This window comes from Natator depressus, chromosome 1, assembly GCF_965152275.1.
Source record: "Natator depressus isolate rNatDep1 chromosome 1, rNatDep2.hap1, whole genome shotgun sequence".
NCBI classification, from domain to species: domain Eukaryota; kingdom Metazoa; phylum Chordata; order Testudines; family Cheloniidae; genus Natator; species Natator depressus.
Window position 1 is genome coordinate 207,563,489 of NC_134234.1, and position 21,881 is coordinate 207,585,369.

The 21,881-nt window shown below is 43.8% G+C and overlaps 1 protein-coding gene across 7 annotated transcripts in view; it reads right to left on the reverse strand.

Moving 5' to 3' along the window:
- Positions 1-21,881, reverse strand: part of ZNF384 (zinc finger protein 384) — a 36,288-nt gene that overhangs the window by 12,666 nt on the left and 1,741 nt on the right. For 5 of the 7 annotated variants that reach the window (XM_074933884.1, XM_074933845.1, XM_074933873.1 and 2 more), the window contains 3 exons: positions 19,036-19,106; positions 18,650-18,890; positions 17,934-18,252 (listed from right to left, as the gene is read on the reverse strand). In XM_074933884.1, coding sequence (XP_074789985.1) covers positions 17,934-18,252; positions 18,650-18,890; positions 19,036-19,101 — 626 coding nt within the window. In that variant the 5' untranslated portion in view covers positions 19,102-19,106. The remainder of the gene's footprint in view (positions 1-17,933; positions 18,253-18,649; positions 18,891-19,035; positions 19,107-21,881) is intronic. The other 2 variants (XM_074933837.1, XM_074933864.1) reach the window with 1 other exon arrangement.

Consider the following 21,881-nt stretch of genomic DNA (forward strand, 5'->3'; position numbering starts at 1 on the left):
GAAGCTTCTATATCTATCGAGTTGGCAATGCAGAGCTGCCTCTTGACAGAGTAGAGAACAGAGGACTCCTCCCTGGATGTTGAGGTAGAACATTGTCGCTGTGTTGTCTGTGAGGACTAACAGGCTGTTTCCTTTGATCGGTAGCAGAAACACTTGGTATGCCGGTCTGACAGCTTTCAGCTCTCTGATGCTGATGTGTAAAGGTAAGTCCTCTGGGGACCATAAACCCTGAGTCTGTAGAGAACCCTGATGGGCCTCCCCAGCCAAGGGTATATGTGTTGTGGGCCAGCAAAGGGAACTTATCCACCAATCTAGGGAGGTGAGGACATAGGAAGGCACCCTCACCACTGAGTCTAGATGACAGCTCAGCAAAAAGACTGACGTCAGCCCACCCCATAGAATTCTAGGGTGCAGTTTGGCGTACTGAACCACGTAAATGCAGGAGGGCATATGCCTCAGGAGCTTCAAATGGTTTCATGCTCTTGTGACTGGGTGAGCTTCCATGTCTATAACAATTGATCAAATTGCCTGAAACCTTTAATCTGGAAGAAAAGCTCTGTCTTGAGTAGAGTCCAGTACAGCTCCTATAAAACTGTATCCTCTGGACTAGGGAGAGGAGATACTTGTTGGCATTGACTAGCAGTCCCAGAGCACTGAATAGTGACTGGATGAGCTATACACTGCACTGTACCTGCAGTCTGGATCAGCCCTTGACAAGTCAGTTGTCTAGGTAAGGGTAAATGAACTCCCGATTTTCTGAGGAACGCAGCTACTACTGCCGTAACTTTTGTAAGACTCAGGGAGGTGGTGACGGGCCATATGGTAGTATGGTGATTTTGATTTACCAGAAATCTGAGGTACTTCCTGTGAGCTTGGTTGACTGCCATATGAAAGCAGATGTCCTTAAAGTTGAGGGCAGCATACCAATCTCCTCCCTGAATTGTGGGGGCAACAGAAGCTAAGGTAACCATGCAACACCATCACTTTAAATAATTTGTTAAGTAGACGCAGAACTAAAACTGGTCTGAGAACCTGCTCCCCCATCCCTTTTCTAATCCCAAAAGCAAAGAGAGGGACTAAAACCCCACCCGTCTGAGACACTGTAGAAGTCCTCTAAGGCCCCCATGGAAGGAGAGATTGTACCTCCTGGAAGAATTCCTTGTGAGAGCGGTCCCTGAAGGGGAACGGGGATGGAGGGATTGAAACAAGCTGGAAGGTACAGACCACCTCCACAGCACTCAAGACGCACTGGTCCGAAGTAATTTGGGACCAAGCACCAAGGAAGTGGGACAGAGTGTTTGCAAAAGTGGGGAAATTTGGGTCTGGAGAGATGGAGACTGGTATGGTGACCTTGACTGGTCCACCAAAATGACTGTTTGGCACTTTCTGGATGTCTTGAAAGGCCTGGAGCTGGAGCCAAAGCAGCAGGAAGGGGAGACCTGCACCTATGACCCCTGGACTTCTTTTCTTGATAGGTCCTACCAGAGGTGTGTGTGCTAAAGTCGACAGTGCTTTTTGACTGGAGAAGCAGTGTACAAACCTAGGAACTTTAAGGTGGTCCTTCAACCCATGGAGCTTGCTGTCCACCTGGTCTGAGAACAGAGAAAGATTCCAAAAGGATCTCCCTCATGGCAACCACAGAAGCCATGGTTCTAGATGCTGAGAATGCTGCGTCCAGTCCAGCGTGCAGCAGTGTTCTCACTGAAAGCCTGCCCTCATTCACCAAGGAAGAGAATTCCTGCCTAGCATTCTCAGGAAGCAGTTCTTTGAACCTCTCCATGAAGCCCCAGAAATTAAAATCATACCACCCCAGCAGAGCTTGTTGGTTGGCAATTTAAATCTGCAATGCCCCAGTTGAATAAATCTTCCTCCAAAAAAGTCCAATCTCTTGGTGTCCTTTGATTTTGGGGGAAGCGGGACAATAGGACACAGCCAGATGCCCTATTACACACACTCATTAGCTGCTGTAACGACTAATGTCCCTGAAGGTGGGTGGGAGTAAAGATATTCAAAGCCTTGGAAAGGCATATAGGACTTTCACTCTGCCTGTTTTGAGGTGGGAGGCAATGAAGGGTGTGCCACAGAGACTTCATAGGCGCTAGTATTGCCTCATTAACTAGCAGTGCTACTCTAGAGGGACCTGTCCCTAATAAAATGTCAGACATGAGGACTCCCTGACTTTCTCAAACATGAATGCCCAAAGTCTGAAGCCACCCTCTAATGATTCCCAATAAGCTTGAAAGTCACCAGGAGGGGGTGAAGTTGCCTCCGAGGAAACTGCCTCGTTCAAAGAGCACGAGGAGGAAGCCAACACTGGAGGGGGCTGAATTTCTTCCACAGGCTGTTCCTCTGCTTCCAGTGCCTCTTCTTGATGCTCAGTACCAGGCCTGGTACTGGACACTGAAAATGGAGCAGCTCAGTGCAAGGACACCACCTACGTAGATGAGGGCAAGGAGCAGGCATGACGAGGGGGGGGATCTAGAAGCTAGGGGGGAAATCCCAGAGGTTCCAAAAAGGCCACTGATATGGGGCTGGATCCCAGTGACCTCCTGACATGATTTCCATGGTAGCTCCAATCATGGGGTCACAATGGTAGGCAGAGAGAGAGGATCTCAGAGGGGACTGGTGGGTTCTGCTCTGGGGTTGTGAGATGCAAGATCCAACCTCTGAGTCTGATGACAAGGTTTCCCCTTCCTCTGACCATGGAGGGGCTGCTCCAGTTGGTGCTGGGGACCAGCACTGAGAATCTGGTGATGGGTGAAGTGTCACCATCATTGCTGGCTTCCCCTTAGACGGTACTACTGGGCTGACTGTCTAGGAATTAGGCAGCTGGTGTAGTCTCGCAAGTTTGCTGTTCGTGCTGGTACCAGACAGGACAACGGTGCTGGGAGATCCAACTCCTGCACCATCAGCAGCATCAGCACCAAGAGGCAGAGCAAATTCTTTGCCACAGTAAATGCCTCCGGGGTAGCCAGCATGGAGATTGTACCTTGCTGTGGTGCTGCTGAAGTTGATGATGGGCTCAAAGGCCTAGGCACTGACTTGGACGGGGAGTGCTTAGATATCAGATGCACTCCATTCAACTTGTTCTCTTACCAGACTTAGAGGGTGGAGATCTTCTCCTGGTCAGAGCCTCTTTGGAAGACTTATTTCTTCTTCAGCATGTATGAAGGAGATCAGTGCCAGGACACTGACAATGCTGCAGGCTCGCTTCTCACTGAAGCTGCAGCACTCAGCACCAAACTGGACTGGGCAGCTCTGATGGTGGTCTGAATGCCACCTCCCTAAACTTTTTCATTCTAGGTTTGAATTCCTGTTCTTTCATGTATGCTTCGCCCAGGCACTTAAAGACAACTACTGTACAGGTCGCTCACTGCTTGAAGCCCAGGGACCAGGGCACAGAGAAAGCCATTCTGGCAATGAACAGGGGCTCCAACAACTGTCAAGGGCAGCAAGAAGGAATTGAGGGAGGATAGGGGTAGTTCTGCCCTTTATACATGCACACACTAATGTGTGGCAGCAGTAGGTGCTTGAGCTGCCCTATCGGTAAAAAAAAGTTTCTGATGGCCATGTGCTGTGTGCACGGACACCAAGAACGGGATGCACATGTGCAATCACTGGAAAAACTCTTTTTCCATTATAAGAGTCTCTACCACTCAGACAAAATGAAACTGATCAACTGGAAATTTTGTATATGTGACCCTTGGCTAGAAGGCAAGTTTCTGCGGACATTGTAAAGAGTTAATTAGTTTAAGAAATAGGATGTTTTTTACTTTAGGAAAAGTTTTCACAAATATTTTTGCACCAAATATTGTTCATCAGAGCAGTGTGGCCTAGAAATTCATTTAGTTTGTTCTGCTTTCCTCACCAAGGCCCAGGGCCTTAAAGGAGTTGGCTTTTAGTTCTTGTACAGTGGCTTTTCATCTATAAATCTAGGAAAGCTTTACAGAAAGATTAGTATCATCCTCATTGTACAGAAACTGAGGCACTCAGAGTTGAATGAAGTGACTTGCCCAAAATTACACAGCAAGTCAGCAGTGGAGCTGCCAAAACTCCCGGTCATGGACCTGGACCATCATATCTCTTATAGTCAGAGTATGTTGCAACACCTCCAGTAAAGGTTGCTGAAGGGATCTCCTTTAGTTTTTCCATTATTTATAACTTTGTCAAATGCTCACCTTAAAGCCAGAAATTCTCCAGGTCGATCTACCCAAGAGAGTTTTTTTTTGTTTTGTTTTTTAAAGTCAGACCAAAAATGATTTTGCCATATTTTCAGAATAAAATCATTTTAAAAAAATGTGATTTATTTAACAAGCCTTTCTGGCACTTGAGTAGAAGGGGGGGTAGAAACTTGATGCTGAGGTAAGAGATAATCCTTAGGTCACATGACCTTTTGGTGTTTGGGTGAAAATCTGTCTGCATTTAGCAGTTATAACCATTTAAAGATAGTATTTCATCCATGCTATATTTAAAATAATTCCTGGGTGTTTTTGTAAACAACCGTTTCCCACTATTCTAACAGTATCACACATGGGGGTGTAACAATTTCGTATGTAATTCTAGATTGTACTAAAAGATTTGGGGAATTCTACAAGAAGGCAGTGATCCATATTCCAGACAGCTTCATATTACACGGGAACAGGAATTGTCAATGCATAAGACCAATGGTCCACCTAAACCAGTGTCCTGTAGCCAACAGCCACCAGTACCAGATGCTTCAGAGGGAGATGCAAGCAGCCATCGAGTGGACAATTATGGAATAACTTGCCCAAGGGGGAAGTTTCTTCCAAATTCCAAACAGTGGTTTGGTTTATGCCTGAAGCAAGAGGATTTATCTACCTTTAAAAGAAATTTGTATTGGTTATATACACACACATAATTAATCAATCAGTGGAACTTTTCCTATTGAGACCAAGAGCTTAGCTGGATTCAAAATAGGTTATTTATATGGATAATGAGAAAATTCAAAGTTACTTTAGGTAAGAAAATAATTTCCTTTATAATTTTTGAATTTGCTGCCTCTCAGTTTCATTGAAGGTCTCCTTGCCCTTGTATTATGAGAAAAGTTTAATAAGGGCATCTTAACCAACCTTTTGTCTCCTCCATTCATTAGTTTGTATTCTTCTCACTCATCTGTTCTCTCAACTGAACAGTCCCAATCTCCCCAAGCCTCTAATCATTTTCACTCCATCTCACTGAATCACCACTATTTTGGTATATGCTTCTTGAGAGGGAGGCCCAGAAATTGCATGTGAAGTCATTTATACAATGACATCATAATATTCCCAGAATTATTTCTCATCCCACTGTATGTGTGTTCCAACAGTTTTGTTTTTCTTAACTGGTGCTGCACACTGTAAAGTTTCAATGAAAATTTATTCTCAGTAGAGCCCAGGATTTTTTCCTGATTGGTTAGAGTTAATATAGTTCCCAGCATGTCAATGGAGTTCAAATTACTCCTTCCGGTGTGCATTACCACCATGTATTTGTCAACAATTAATTTCATTTGAAATATATTTTCTTTAAAAATTTAAAATTATTTCTTTAAAAATAACCTTGGAAAGTAAAAAACTACACAGAAGCGCTCACAACTCGGAAATGCCAAAGTTAAGGATGGATGTGCAATCTTAACTGTGTCCCCATAAATCTGGGTGATTGTGACACTATCTTCAAAAACACAATCACATTTATATCCACGAGACCCCTGCTTCATCTGGTGCCCAGAGACAGTACTTTTGCCTCCTCACTGTTCAATTAACAGTTCCTTTGCCTCACGCACTGTTTAACTGTATGAGGCAAGAGGCCTGCAGAAACACAACCAGGTAATAATGACCTATTGTAATACAGATATGCAAGGATTTTGATTTAAGTGCTTAACCATATGATGTATTCTATTTAGTTATTAAATCCAGTTTTTACATGATTCCAGATGTCCCTCTGGGTCTGGTATGGGCTTTATGGTATGGTCCAGCAGACAAAAGAAGAGCTTAAGTCAAGGTTTCATATACATAATAGTACTTTATGAGGAGGACAAAAGAGCACTGCAGATTAAAAACAACATCTGAAAGCCAGACAATTTGGAGGTTACTCTAAGAACAAAATTGGAAAGAGGGGAAATGCAAAAAACAAAGTAGCTTAAGCAACTTTAACGGTCTCCCAAGCCACCTGTCATTCAAACTGAAGACTCAATTTTATGCCTGCACGTGGCAGGGCACGTATAGTATCTGTGTTCTTAATTACACTGTTCAACCTACTAATTTTCATACTATCAAATCTGTATGTGCCACCTACACCCACCTACCCATCCCCTATCCAGTCCTCTTATCACCCGAGTGACTTGACAAGACCAGACAATACCCTACATCACCTTCCTCACAAGACAGCAACATTGCCTGCTTTCTGTAAACACACCAGTGACCTGCCCAACACCTATGCTGGCTTCTCACTACTGAGCAGTCACATCAGTTACTGAAAACTTCAAACACATTAACACTTCTCTGTTTGCATTTGGTTGGACTCCCTGGGGATACAGATACCTTAAAATAGGTATATCATCCTGGTCCAACTAGATACGTCCTGCTACACAACGTCAGGAGAATGTGAGCTAACATATCTAGCTTAGTTAAGGAGGCTGTAGGATTCTGAAAGTCCTCAGATGAAGCCTCCAACTACAGCAGTCAACATCAGCTTACAGCAATACATCAATGCTAATCACAGAAATCCACTAGCCTCAATAATTCAACTTGTTTGTAAGTGGTAAATGAGGAGGCCCCATGACTGCAGAATTTAAGCTCTCAGATATTTAACTTTTTAAATAATTATGTGTTGTGTCTGTCACCCTAGCACCAGAGTTCTGTATAAAAACTGCCTCAATCACCATCTGATCTTACATATGTGACTCAAGTTACTAATGTAGTGTCACTTTCCTGAGACTCCAGACAACTGATTCTGGTCACTGCTGCTATTCAGAGCTTTGCTAAGTAGCAGTACAATCAAATGAAATTAATCATCACTCTAGTCAGCTCAGGACTGTTATTCAGAACCCAGCCTGAGACCGTGAACCTTATGAATGTGTCAATTTCACATTTCTGGATTGCATGGGAAAGCTCTGGGAGAGGCCTCTTCCCTATAAGGTGCGTGCACCTAAATTACATGGCAAAGACCCTGATTTTCTAACATTCTGCAGCTTTTTGTATTGACATCAAATAGATGTCAGCAGCAGAAGCTGTAGGGCTTTGGCAGCTAGGGTTTTTAGGATGCAGAAAACCGTGGGAAGCAGCCTGGCTTTCCTGCACTCAGGTGGAAGTTCATACACTTTTAAGGCCAGGGGGGACTATTAGATCACCCCCACTGTTCGAAAACTGTGCCAAACAAATTCAGTTTCTTCTCATAGATTTAAGAGATCTTTAATGCCCAGTCTATTCTCCCATAATGATCAAATTACCTCTACATTTTATTTTGGTTAAGCTAAACAGATTGAGCTCTTTAAGTCTCTCACCATAAGACATTTTTTCCATCCCTCAAGTAATTTTTGTGGCGTTCCTCCAAACACCCCTTTCAAAGTGTAGATGCCAGAAATGGATGCACTATTCCAGGATCAGTCTCGCCAATGCCATAGACAGAAGTAAAACCACCTCCCTACTCCTGCTCATACATACAAGGATCAGGGCCACACTTTTGCACGTTAAGTCATTTGTCCATGACACAATCCTTTAGAAAGTCACTGCTTTCGGTGATACAGTCCTCCATTCTGTAGGTATGGCCTGCATTTTTGATTCCTAGATGTATAACTTGGCATTTGGGTCTACTAAAATCCATTTTATTTGAATGTGCCCAGCTTACCAAGTGATCCAGATTGTTCTGTACGACTGCAATGTCCTCATTATCTACCACTCCACCAATCTGTGTCATCTGTAAATTTTATCAGCAATAATTTTATATTTACTTTCCAGATCATTGATGAAAATATTGAATAGTTCTGAACCTAGATCTGATCCCTGCAGAACACCACTAGAAAGAGCTCTATTAGATAAGGATTCCCCACTGACCACTGTTTTTGAAATCCATCAGTTCACCAATTCTTTATCCATTTAATGTGTACTCTATTGTTATTGTATTGTACTAGATTTTTAATCAGAATGTCATGCAATACCAAGTTGGGGCTTTCAGTACCGGGAAGCTAGATACCTCTCTTCAGGCAGAGGCAATAACGACTCATTAACCTACTGCTGATGTGGAACTAGACATTAACCAGTACACTAATTACATACAAAAAAATACGTTTAAAGAAGAGAGATTAGAAAGTCAAGCACTTGAAAGGTAGGAAATGTCAGAATTAAAGGAGGCCTGTGCAACAAGTTTGATTAATAGAAATAACAGCATTGATACATAATAGACTTGGCACCACATGGCATTTTGATTAAAGAAACTAAACAGTATAAAACCAGCATGGCACACATTAAATGGATTAAACTTGGTTAAATGATAGGTCTGAAAAAGTAACTGCAAACAGGGAATCATCATCAAACCGGTAGACTTCTAGTGGGGTCCCACAAGGATCAGTTCCTGGCCCTATGCTATTTAATATTTTTATCAATGACTTAGAAGAAAACAAAGTCATCACTGATAAAGTTTGCAAATGATGCATATACATCGGGGGAGTGGTAAATGACGAAGAGGACAAGTCACTGATACAGAGCAATCTGGATCACTTGGTAAACTGGGCGCAATCAAACACTGAGTTTTCCTATGGCTAAATGTAAATATATACAGCTAGGAACACAGAATGTAGGCCCTACTTACACTGTCCTGGGAAACAGTGACTCTGGAAAAGATTTGGGGATCATGGTGGCTAATCAGCGGAACACGAGCTCCCAGTGCAGCACTGTGGCCAAAAGAAGCTAATGCCATCCTTGGATGCATAAACAGGGGAATCTCAAGTAGAAGTAGACAGATTATTTTACCCTTGTATTTGGCATTGATGAAACCACTGTTTGAATATTGTGTGCAGTTCCAGTGTCTACAATTCAAGGATGATAATATATTTGGGAGGGTTCAAAGAAGAGCCACAAGAATGATTAAAGGATTAGAAAACCTGCCTTCTAGTGATAGATTCAAGAAGCTCAACCTAGTTAGTTTAACAAAGAGAAGGCTATGGAGTGACTTGGTTATAAGTACCTACATGGGTACCAAATATTTAATAATGAACTTCAATTTAGCAGAGAAAAGTATATAACATGAGCCAATAGCTGGAAGTTGAAACTAGACAAATTCAGACTGGAAATAAGAAGTAAATTTATAATAGTCAGGGTAATTAACCTCTGGAACAAGTTACCAAGGGTCATGATGGATTCTCCATCACTTATAATTTTTAAATCCAGATTGGATGTTTTTTGTAAAAGATCTGCTCTAGCAATTATTTTGAGGAACTTCTATGGCCTGTGTTATACAGGAGATCAGACTAGATGATTATAATGGTTCCTTCTGGCTTTAGGTTGTATTAATCTTAATTTGCCCCCCTTGTGCAAATGCATTATGATAAAGTCTTTAATTCCATTGCCACATATTTCCACAGGACAGCTACCTCATTCAAGGTAGAGAGTGAACAGTGATCACCATTCTGTTTTGTCCTCATTGTTTAATGTGTGGCCCTTTACTGCACACTATTAAAATCCTGCTCTTAAAACAGAATTATTAATTTCCTCATAGGCTTTTCCATGACACTCATCACGATAGTATCTAAGTGCTTCACACATTAATGAATATATTTTCACAACACTGCTCTCAGGTGAGGTATTATCCCCATTCTATGGAGCTGAGGCACAGAGGTAAAGATCAAAAGTCTCCACTAATTAAGGGGCACCAAACTGAAACGTCACGGGCCTGATTTCTACAGAATACTTAGCATTATGTATATTCAATGCATAGCTTCCACTGATCTCAGTTGCAGCTAGGAATGCTCAGTTCTTCTGCAAATCAGACCCCAGGGTCTCACATTTGGCACTCAGAAAATGAGGAACACACAATTAGTCACCACCTGGGAAAGGTCTGGTGCAACTTGATGGAACTCTGTGGTGCGGCAAGGATAGAATCCAGTACTCTAGGGCAGTATTCAATTGCCTTAACCATAAGACCATCTTCTTTCTTCCAGCAGCCCCGTCTCATTCACTAGAGATCTTCCAACTTTCGCAACAAACGAGACGGGGTCCTACAGACAAAAGGGAACTTCTGTACACTACGGTTGTCAGAATTAAGGTTGCCTGTGCATTTCTTAATATTCTAGTCTTGACTTTGCAACCCTAATGTTCTTTTAACATTATGTGTGTGCGCGTATGTATAAAAATTTCCTTGGTTTCTTAAAAAGCAAACTGAAAAAAACCACAAGAATTCCACTCTATGGCATACTGTTGACATCTATTTGGGTCATTAGATCGACTGCACAGACCTCTGCTACTTGAACTAATGGAGTAACTGAGAGCAAGAGCAGGATGTCATCCCCTGTAAGGACTAGCACTAACGGGGGATGAGACATTCTGCCAGTGGGTTTCACAGGTATTTGCTGACAGCAGAGGAATGGTGAGACTCAGGAATTTTGGGTTCCATTCCAGGAGAACTCTCCTGCTGACATAGCGCTGTCTACACAGGGGGCTAGGTTGGTATAACTGTGTCACTCAGGGGTGTGGATTTTTCATACCCCTGAGTGATCTAGTTATATCAGTACAAGTCTGTAGTGTAGACCAGACCTGAGGAACTATCCCAGATTCAGGTGTCAATAGAGGAGGTTTTGGAACAAACTGATAAACTAAACAGTAATAAGTCACCAGGACCAGATGGTATTCACCCAAAAGTTCGGAAGGAACTCATATATGAAACTGCACAACTACTAACTGTGGTATGTCATTTAAATCACCTTTTGTACTACTTGACTGGAGGAGAGTTAACGTGACACCAAATTTTAAAAAAGGCTAAAGAGGGGATCCTGGCAATTATAGGCCAGTAAGCCTAACTTCATTACCAGGCATATTGGTTGAAACTATAGTAAAGAACAGAATTTTCAGACACATAGCTGAACATGATTTGTTGGAGAAGAGTCAACATGGTTTTTGTAAAGGGAAATCATGCCTCACAAATCTATTAGAATTCTTTGAGAGGGTCAAAAAACATGTGGACAAAGGTGATCCAGTGGATATAGTATACCTGGACTTTCAGAAAGCCCTTGACAAGGACTCTCACCAAAGGCTATTAAGCAAAGTAAGTAGTCATGGGATAAAAGGGAAGGTCCTCTCCTGGATCAGTAACTGGTTAAAAGACAGGAAACAAATGGTAGGAACAAGTGGTCAGTTTTCAGAATGGAGAGAGGTAAACAGCGGTACCCCCAGGGATCTGTACTGGGATCAGTACTATTCAACATATTCATAAATGATCTGGAAAAAGGGGTAGAGAGAGAGGTGACAAAATTTGCAGATGATACAAAATTACTCAAGATAGTTAAGTCCAAAGCAGACTGGAAAAGTTACAGAGGGATCTCACAAAACTGGGTGACTGGGCTACTTGAAATTGGCAGATGAAATTCAGTGTTGATAAATGCAAAGTAATGCACAATGGAAAACAAAATTCCTACTATACATACAAAATGATGGGATCTAAATTAACTTATCACTCAAAAAAAGAGATCTTGGAGACATTCTGGATAATTCTCTGAAAACATCTGCTCAGTGTGCAGCAGTCGTCAAAAAAAGCTAACAATGTTAGGAACCATAAGGAAAGGGATAGATAAGACAGAAAATATAATAATGACACTAAATAAATCCATGGTACACCCACACTTTGAAAACTGCATGCAGTTCTAGTTGCCCCATCTCAAATAAGATACACTGGAATTGCAAAAAGGACAGAGAAGGACAACAAAAATGATTAGGGGTATAAAACACCTTCCATGACAAAAAATTAAAAAGACTAGGATTTCTCAGCTTAGAAAAGAGATGACTAAGTGGGGATATGCTAGATGTCTATAAAATCATGAATGGTGTGGAGTAATTGAATAATGAAGTGCTATTTACCTCTTCATATAACATAAGAGCCAGGGGTCACTCAATGAAATTAATAGGCAACAGGTTTAAAGCAAACAAAAGGAAGCACTTCTTCACACAACACACAATCCATCAACACACCAATGTGGAACTCATTGCCAGGGGATGTTGTGAAGACAAAAACTGTAATGGGGTTCAAAAAAGAACTAGATAAATTCAGGGAGAATAGGTCTCTCAACGGATATAAAAAAAGATGGTCAGGAATATAATCCAATGCTCTGAGTGTCCCTAAACCTCTGACTGCCAGAAGCTGGGACTGAACAACAGGGGATGGATCAATCAATAAATTGCCCTGTTCTGTTCATTCCTCTAAAGCATCTGACATTGGCCACTGTCGGAGGACAGGATACTGGGCTAGTTGGACCATTGGTCTGACTCAGTATGGCCATTCTTATGTTCTTATGAGAGTGTCCGCACCAAACTAGGATTTAAATCGTTTCTATGATTCTGTGGATTGCATTTGAGTAAACATCAGTTGAGAAACTAACTGGTTTTTAAACAAAGTTTATCATTTCCTTGTATTTTTAGCTGACAGCAAGTTCCAGGCCCCAGGATTTCCTGTCTCTCCAGCCTTTCTGATGCTCCCCAATTGTCCTCATCCCAACACTGGAAGAGAGGAGAACTGACAGAGAAAGTCCTTTATCAAGCAGAGCTCCATTTCTGATGAACATGCATGGGTAGCCAGATGAGGAGTTCTGTGACAACCAGCCAAAGAAAGTTCATTGGGTTGTGACTCTAGACCCTCTGAACAAACCAGTAAAAGTCTTGGAGTGCGGACAGAATAAATGGAACTTGGGGTTCGAGGTGGCACAGAGAAGCGGGCAAGCATAGAATCATAGAATCATAGAATATCAGGGTTGGAAGGGACCCCAGAAGGTCATCTAGTCCAACCCCCTGCTCGAAGCAGGACCAATTCCCAGTTAAATCATCCCAGCCAGGGCTTTGTCAAGCCTGACCTTAAAAACCTTTAAGGAAGGAGATTTTACCACCTCCCTAGGTAACGCATTCCAGTGTTTCACCACCCTCTTAGTGAAAAAGTTTTTCCTAATATCCAATCTAAACCTCCCCCACTGCAACTTGAGACCATTACTCCTCGTTCTGTCATCTGCTACCATTGAGAACAGTCTAGAGCCATCCTCTTTGGAACCCCCTTTCAGGTAGTTGAAAGCAGCTATCAAATCCCCCCTCATTCTTCTCTTCTGCAGACTAAACAATCCCAGCTCCCTCAGCCTCTCTTCATAAGTCATGTGCTCTAGACCCCTAATCATTTTTGTTGCCCTTCGCTGGACTCTCTCCAATTTATCCACATCCTTCTTGTAGTGTGGGGCCCAAAACTGGACACAGTACTCCAGATGAGGCCTCACCAGTGTCGAATAGAGGGGAACGATCACGTCCCTCGATCTGCTCGCTATGCCCCTACTTATACATCCCAAAATGCCATTGGCCTTCTTGGCAACAAGGGCACACTGCTGACTCATATCCAGCTTCTCGTCCGCTGTCACCCCTAGGTCCTTTTCCGCAGAACTGCTGCCTAGCCATTCGGTCCCTAGTCTATAGCGGTGCATTGGATTCTTCCATCCTAAGTGTAGGACCCTGCACTTATCCTTATTGAACCTCATCAGATTTCTTTTGGCCCAATCCTCCAATTTGTCTAGGTCCTTCTGTATCCTATCCCTCCCCTCCAGCGTATCTACCACTCCTCCCAGTTTAGTATCATCCGCAAATTTGCTGAGAGTGCAATCCACACCATCCTCCAGATCATTTATGAAGATATTGAACAAAACCGGCATGAAGTCCTGTATGACTATTGTACCTGAGCCCGTGGCTCCTCTGCCCTGCCCTCTCCTTTTTCCTGGACCCTGGGCTCCCCTAACCACTCACAACTCTCCCTCCATCCCCCAAAGTCAATCTGCTCCTGTGCCCCCATTTCTCTGTGCTCCTCACTCAGTTTTCCCAGCACATCTCCTGTTTTCCAGTTGCCCATCTCCCACAGCCCTAAGAAAGCTGTTGATCCAAGAGCAATGGAAGGCAGGGGAACTGGGGAACCGGTGAAATGGCAGTAGGAGGTACAGGAGCCCAAGGCAGGCAGCAGTGGGAAGGCTTTTTTGTCCCCCACTCTTTTCTCCCATCTTCAAAAAAAATCACAATCAGCAAAGATATTCCATATAGTGAACTGGCTAATCATCCTGGTCTGCACAATCCAGACATCAGAACCAATCACCATATGCAAAGAGCTTTCATTTTATTTTAGAGGAAAAATGAGCCACATAGAAGAAGGGTTTGCCAAGGCAGAGAACTAAACTGGACCAGACAGCAGTAACTGCCTCCCAGTGCTGCCAGAGCTGTGCCATATCACATGCCAGGAAACTCAGAAGCTCAGAGAAACATTTCAGCCACCATCTGTGAACAGATCCACATCCCAGTATAATGAAAGCCCATGAATGAATATAAGATGTCCTTCCTAACAGAAATCATTACCGCCTCCTTCAGAAAAGTGAACCCCTCAATCTCCCTGAAAAACACAGTAATTTCTGTCTGATCAAAAAAGCCAACCCTGGGTGCAGAAATTCATCTACTATCCAGTTTCAAACCTCTCATTCCTAAACAAAGTTGTGATAACCAAGACACCCACATCCTGGATGTTTTGCTATGCAGACTAGGGAACAGCATGAGAAACCCCTAGAGGCACCAAATAATCACCTCCTCACGACAATGGAAAGAAGGCACAGCTACCTCTTGGCCTCCCCGCTAACTTCAACAATGGACCACAAGGTGCTGTTGACTGCGTACATAACACAGCTAGAACACAAAGTACAGCTTTACAATGGCTCTTGTAATTCCACTCCAACAGGCCCCCAAGTAGTCATGGACAACAGCTCCTCTTTCCCAGTAGCCACAAGGATCTATGCTGTCCTCCCTCCCCTTTAACATCTACGACAGACCACGTAAAGATGTGGTGAGAAGCAACATGCTCCACTGAACTCCACAACCAGCTATCCAGCTCATCTCCCACAAACACAGCCATCACATCACAAGGATGTCACAATGCTGAGAAATCAGCACAGAGCTGAAGTAACAGTTGGATGACATTGCACTCAGGCAAGACTGAAGTGACGCTATTCAGAAAGGAAGAAATTTCAAAGAACTGGTTTAGATACTGTCCTCTGTCTCGGCAGGCATTCTCCAGCAGCACAATGCAAACCCTCAGGGTTCTGTTGGACTCATTGCTAACCCTAGATGAGCAGTTAGTGCCAATACCAAGATGATCCTTCTACCCTCAGCTTGCTGAAAACGCCTCCCTTTCCTCCCAAAGGACGATTTAGACACTATGGAGCCTCACACCTTCATCATCTCCAGACCGAGTTATTGTAACTTGCTGGGTGAAGGCTGTCCACTCCTCCGTGGGCTGATGTGCTGTGAGTACATCACCTCTAAGCTATGTTTCCTCCACAGGCTCCAGCCTATTTCAGTTGCCACTTCAGGACTTAGTCTCTATCTTCTTCAGTGAGTTAGAAGCTAGGTATTTTCAGCAACCTGCACAGCAACACATCTCACAAAGGCTGGGAAGAAACACATGGAAGCCAAACATTAAGCCACTTCAGAGCAGGGGGTTGCAGTTATAGAATGAGCTCCTAGATAGCAGACTGATCTAGTTTAATCCTCTTCAGAGGACCTGGCCAGACTCTCAACAATGAAACATTTCTACCAGAATCAGTGTTTTTATGAAAACACCACCACATATGTACATCCACACCCCAAGCAAAGCTTCCTCCAACCAGGAAAGGGAAAGAGTAGAGACTTCATGGAGACCACTAGGAACCTCATCAGGCAGAGGTAATTTACATAATAAACACTTTGATACTATAGCAATGAGCACTATAGAAACCCCACTAGAGCAAGGAACAGAACCCAGGAGTCCTCAATGAATGAGCCACTTGGAAAGTTCCAGCTTGAAAAGTTTGGCCATGTTTTGGCTATATGTGATTTTTACAGAGGGAAAAGTTACATTTTTTCCTTCTCTTCCACAGCTCAAATAGAAGATAAGATTTTGCTCAACATTTCAAAATAAATAAATCTACCTTTGGGCTGAGAGTAAGCATGGAAGATGGCAGCAAAGAGACTGCAAAGGGGGCAGAGCTACTACCTGATCACCGGCGAACCTCACCTCCGTTTCCCTCTCCCCTTGCACAAGTGCTCGAGGAAGAGCAGTTCGGGACATGGGGGAGGAGGCAGGTTCCACACCCATAGAAATCTGCCCATTGTAGGGTTCAGTCTGGTTACTGGTACCTGGTTATGAACTCATTTTCCTTTGTTCCAAACACTGGCCCGTGAGGGAAAAGCCCAAACTTTGCACAGAGGTTTTTGCAGAGTCATTCTACCTGCTTAGAGGCATTTTTCAGACTTACTAGCAAATGGGGCTATAATTAAAGTCCCAGTGTACCTTTAATTCTAGTGTTCACTGCCAAGTGCATCCTTTATAAATACATGTTCAGCAACTTAACTAGCAACCCAGAATGTATGATGCTTGAGTCACATAGAGTTGTGGTCAATGCCCAAAATAAATGGTGGAGCTGCAAGTAGCAAACTCCGCAAGACCTCCTGCAGGTTGATCATATTTTCAAAGTGAAAAACTAGGACACTGGTCAAAGGGCTGGCTTCATATCAAGTTTTTGTATCAATTTAACATATCAGTATAATTAAAGTGATACAAGCCCCAGCTTGGACATAGTTCTACAGCAAAAGGTGCTTGTACTAAAATAGCTGTGTAACAGAAATTGAGTTATATCAGTACAAAAACTATCCACAGAAGCCCAAAGGACAGGTTTTGTTAAGGGATTAAAGAAGGTTAGTAAGGAATTGTGGAAAAGAGCCCTCCTCCCACCACCACCACTTTCTTCTCCCACTCCAAATGCAGAACTGGGACACTGCTGTAAAGGGCAGGGTGGGAGAAAATATTTAGCCTTATGACCTCTTCAGCTCTCCCAAACTCTCCCTACCTTACCACTATTCACCCTCCCATTTACCCGTCAACCCAACCCACTCAGCTCAGAAACACACCAGGCCTCCTAAACAACATTCAATGTTCACCTTTTCAGAAACACTGCACTCTACCCTCCCCCAGACTGAGACCCTCTCCTCTTCCTACTTATCCTCTCCACAGCTCAGAACCAGTCCCCTCTCCCACCACTCCCTCATAAACATAAAAGACACACCCCTCCCAAGCTCAGAAAACGCATCTCTGGGCTCATAACTCTCCCCCCTGCCCTTATCTGTCACCCACCACCAGTCTCAGAAACACTCCAACCCCTAGCTCAGAAATCCCTCAACCTTTTGCTGGGGTGGAAGAGTAGGTGCAGAGCCATCAGGGAGCATGTGACCTGAAATTACCCCACAGAAGTCTATTCCTTGCTCACTGCCTCCTTCCTCTGCTGTCTGGAGTCTAGTACTGCAGAGGCAAAAGTCCCACCCCAGTGACAAGCAGGTGTACTACAGCTCCTAGTTGCAGCAAGTGGTACTACACCCTGCAGTACCGCCGACACACTACAGAGCGGTGACATTATTGGTGAGGTTTAAACTAATTAGACTCTCGTTAACCAGCTGCTCCAGAAGCATTGCTGTCAAATGACAACTTTCAATCTCAACTTCCTGACACTGCAGCAATCCTTAAAATCAGACTGATCTGCATTTTTTAATTTGCCTGATTTGTTAAAAGAGAAAAGATGAAATCAACTCTTTCTGCAGCTGAAAGTATCTGCACACTGGGACTTCCCAGGGAGAAAGCACAAACCTCCGCTTCCCCCACCCCGCACAGTGAAACAGCCATGGTTGAGTCCCACTCCCCACCTGTACGTCTTGCCATCCTTGTGCTGGTCCTCATCATCCTCGTTTGACAGCACAAAGGGATCGCTCATCTCTGGCAGCCCCGACTCCTGCAGTCGCTTCTTCTTCCGGCCCCGGGGAGGTTTAGGGGCAACTCCCCCTCCCCCACCTTCAGAGAGAGAGGTTATCACCTTCTTCGACAGGTCAGGCACCACCTGGAGGGCAGCCTGGGAGCCAGGGGGTAGCGCAGAGACAATCATTGGGGCTGAGATGGGGAAGGTTTGGGCAGAGGAGGCTGTGGTCACCAGGGAACCCGAGTGGGAGGTGATCACCAGGCCAGGACCTGCAGGGAAAGAAAGGGGAAAGAGATCAGATATCAGCCCCTCCAGATATCAGGGGCAGGGTCCATTCACGTTTCAGATCCCCCACCCCAATGAAGGGGGGCCTCAAAATCCATTTTTAACCCTGATCCACACGGAACAGTAGCAATCCTCCCTATTCCATCCCACTGTCCGATATTGGAAGTCAAATGCTCAGCAACACCTGGAGAGGAGAAACACCAGAAGTACACTGGGTACAATGAAGAGAGGTATGTCCAGAACCCCGCATGCCATCTACTGTCCAAGACCTGAATCAACCTACAGCCCCAAAAGGAAAACATCCAGAACCCTACGCACTTCATTCCCTCCAGATGCTGAGATTACCATTCTATTCTTCCACAACCCCATGGTGCCCCCTACCTGCTGTCATGAGCCCGGCAGACTGCACTGGGACCACGGTGATGTTCTGGGTCACGGGGGCTTGGCTGTGTGGGGTCAGCTGCTCCGACTTGGTGTCTGAATCCATGGAGATGCCGGTGGGTAGGGCCACAGAGGTGGGTACCGTCAGCAGGGTGGGGTAGTGGGGGGGAGCCAGGCTGCAGCCCTTTTCTGGGGGCAATAGCTGCTCCTTCATCTTGTTAATGAACATGGTATTCTCGATCTACATGTGTGTGAAAGAGTTCTTTTAGAATACCCCAGAACTGACACCTCCCAGCAGTAGGCACTGTAGGAATCGGGTCAGGAGCACTCTGGTCCCAACAGGGAGCAGAACCAAACAGACCATGGTGGAAGACAGAGGCTCTTACCTGTCCCGAGACTGTGGGCGCTGCTGGCCAGAAGTACGGGGAGGAGTTGAAATGAGATTCTTCCATCCTAGCTGGGCAGAGGGGGGAAGACAAGGAAAGGGAAAGAGAAACACATGCACAAGGAAAACATTAAAAACCCAGAGAGACTGTAACAAGGAACTGGCTCAGCCTAATATACTAACCCCTGTGGGATCTCCCTTTTTATACTAAGCAACGCGGCCCCTCTTCTGATCTTTCTGCCAAGACTGTCTCCACCAGCAAGGAAAAGAGGCTGCTGCTCACTACTCACCCAGGACTCGGGTCCTCTCAATTACCTCCTGACTGAAGCTTCAAACTTACAGTTCCCCCACCCCAAAGATGACTAATTTCCCCTGTGGGGAAGGGGTGGGTGGGTTTTGCTTCTGCAGCCATGACCCTCACAGGTGGAAACAAATTCTCACAATATTGCATATTGTGAATTCCAAATCCTGCCTGCACCCGCCCCCCCATCCTAACATAATGTCAGGCACTAACTACCCCACATCCGCAGATAGCAGAAGAATGTTAGCATAGTGTTACATGGGGGAAAGAGAGAGAGGGAAACAGACTAGCCCAAGATAACATAGTGAGCCAACAGATGATCAAGAGATAAAATCCAGGACTCCCATTTCCTGTTTCCTACTGCTCTAACCCACTGGACCCCACTCCCATGGGAAAGCCTAAAACAGAACCTCAGGATCCTGAGTCCAAGCAGACTCCACTACCCTCCCTTGGGAAGAGAACCCAGGCGTCCTGATTTCCACATTCCCCTCCTTCCAAAAGGGGTGAAGGAGTGACTCACTATGCCACCCCCCTTTTAGTACCATCCTTCAGCCATGTTTTGGGCACACAATCATATACCACCACCATCACCCCTCAAGTCACTGCTGCCCAACCCCAGCTCTCAAGCCAACCTGAGGCTATGTCTACACTGCAGAGACTATAGCATCCTAGCTACCTCAGCACAGCTATGCCAGCATAACCCCGTAGTGTAGATGCAGCTTACATTAACAGAAAGGGGTTTTCCATTGGTGTAGGAACACAACCTCCCCTAACAACGGTAGCTACGTCAACAGAAACATTCTTCCACTGCCAGAACTGCATCTTCACTGAGGGTTAGGTCAGCTTAGCTATGTCTGTCAGGGGTATGGATTTTTCACACCCTTGACCAATGTAGCTATACTGCCTTGGGAAACTATAGAAATGCTTTTGGCCTCTGGCCTGGTCTACACTTAAACCAGTGTAGACCAGGCCAGAGACCAAATGGCAGCCCTCTCCAGACTGGAGGAGCTTCACCTCTATGAGCACAGCAATCGGAAGAGACAAAATCCACTCCCTGAGATAATATGCTCAGCTGGCATTAAATGACTATTTAAAAACTAAGGACATTCATATACAAAAACTGTAGTGTGAAGGCTTAGACTATTCACTCAAAATATATGTTGAAAGTGATAATTAAATTCCATTCAATAAAAACTACGTTTGGATAACATTAAGTTTGAAAAGTGAGGTGCTCATAGTTAGAAAGTGCCTAGGGTAAGGTTATTTGTGCAGCCTCAACTTGCTACATTTCTACATCAGTTATGAAATACAGTCTTTAATTACATGACCATATATTATTTTTCTTTAGGCCCCATCTCATTCAATAGACAGGTTGCTGAGCAGTGTGCAATGAATAATGTAGAGATAAGACATTTTTAAAAAGTGTAATAAAACCAAAATGAAGATGAACACTGTACACACTACAATTCCTATATATCAGCCAAAAATCAAAGAATTTTAAATAAACCCAATTACTTGTAATTTTTTAAAATGAATTACTTCCTTTCTGTTTAGTGAACCCACCCTTGCCTCATTCACTACCTACTGTCCAACTAGTATACTTAAAGGCCAAATTTTGTTCTTAGCTACTCCAATATAAATTCACTGTTAATTAACAGACTTTGATTGACAATAGTGTAAATCCAAAGTAATTCAATCAATCATAACCTGGTCCAGAACACGAGGGAGCTACAGAAGCCATCTCATCTTCATTTCTTTAACACAACTCAGCCCATGCACTGGCTGAAGCAGGGGCCTGTGTACATTAGAGTCTAATTATATGACAGAACATAATCATAATGCAAGTATATGAGGGGGCAATTAATGCATTTTTGTGACTTCTGAGTGCTTCCTATGGCATTTCTATAGTTTCCCAAGGCATTTTAAAAAACCCCACAAGATTTAAGTACCTTCACTATTTGCCCAGACAGAATCTTAAAACCAAAATGAAATTGGGTTCGTACAACACAATATTGAGGTTTTTCTGCACTATGCAAACAAAGCTGACGGTGGTGCTAGATTTCCAGCATTTCACCTGTAAAGGTTTAGGTGTAGAAGACAAGGGCTCAGAACATTAAGTAAAATCCTGATTTTGCCACACACACACACAAACATAACATACAGCCTTCTTCCATTTAGAAAATTGGAAGATAGTTAAAAGAAATTCAGTTTTCAAACTCAAATTGAAACCAGTGTTGATGGAAACAATCAATAACTTGGTACCCCCAACTAGTCCATTATTAGTCATTATATAGTCACAATTTTATTTATAAAGGCAAAAGTATATTTTCCACTGTACTGGTTCTCAAAAATGGCTAACCCCCAAAACCCTTCACATATGGGGAGAGATCAGGTTTGGAAAAATTCAGTTTAAAAGATGAAAGCTTGACAAAGTTGTCACAACAGATGATTTCATGCAATTTCAGTGGCATGCCAAACCTTCAAAGTGAGGACATTTAAAGATAAGTCTGTTGGAGGAACTTTCTCTCCTCCTACCCATAGCTAGC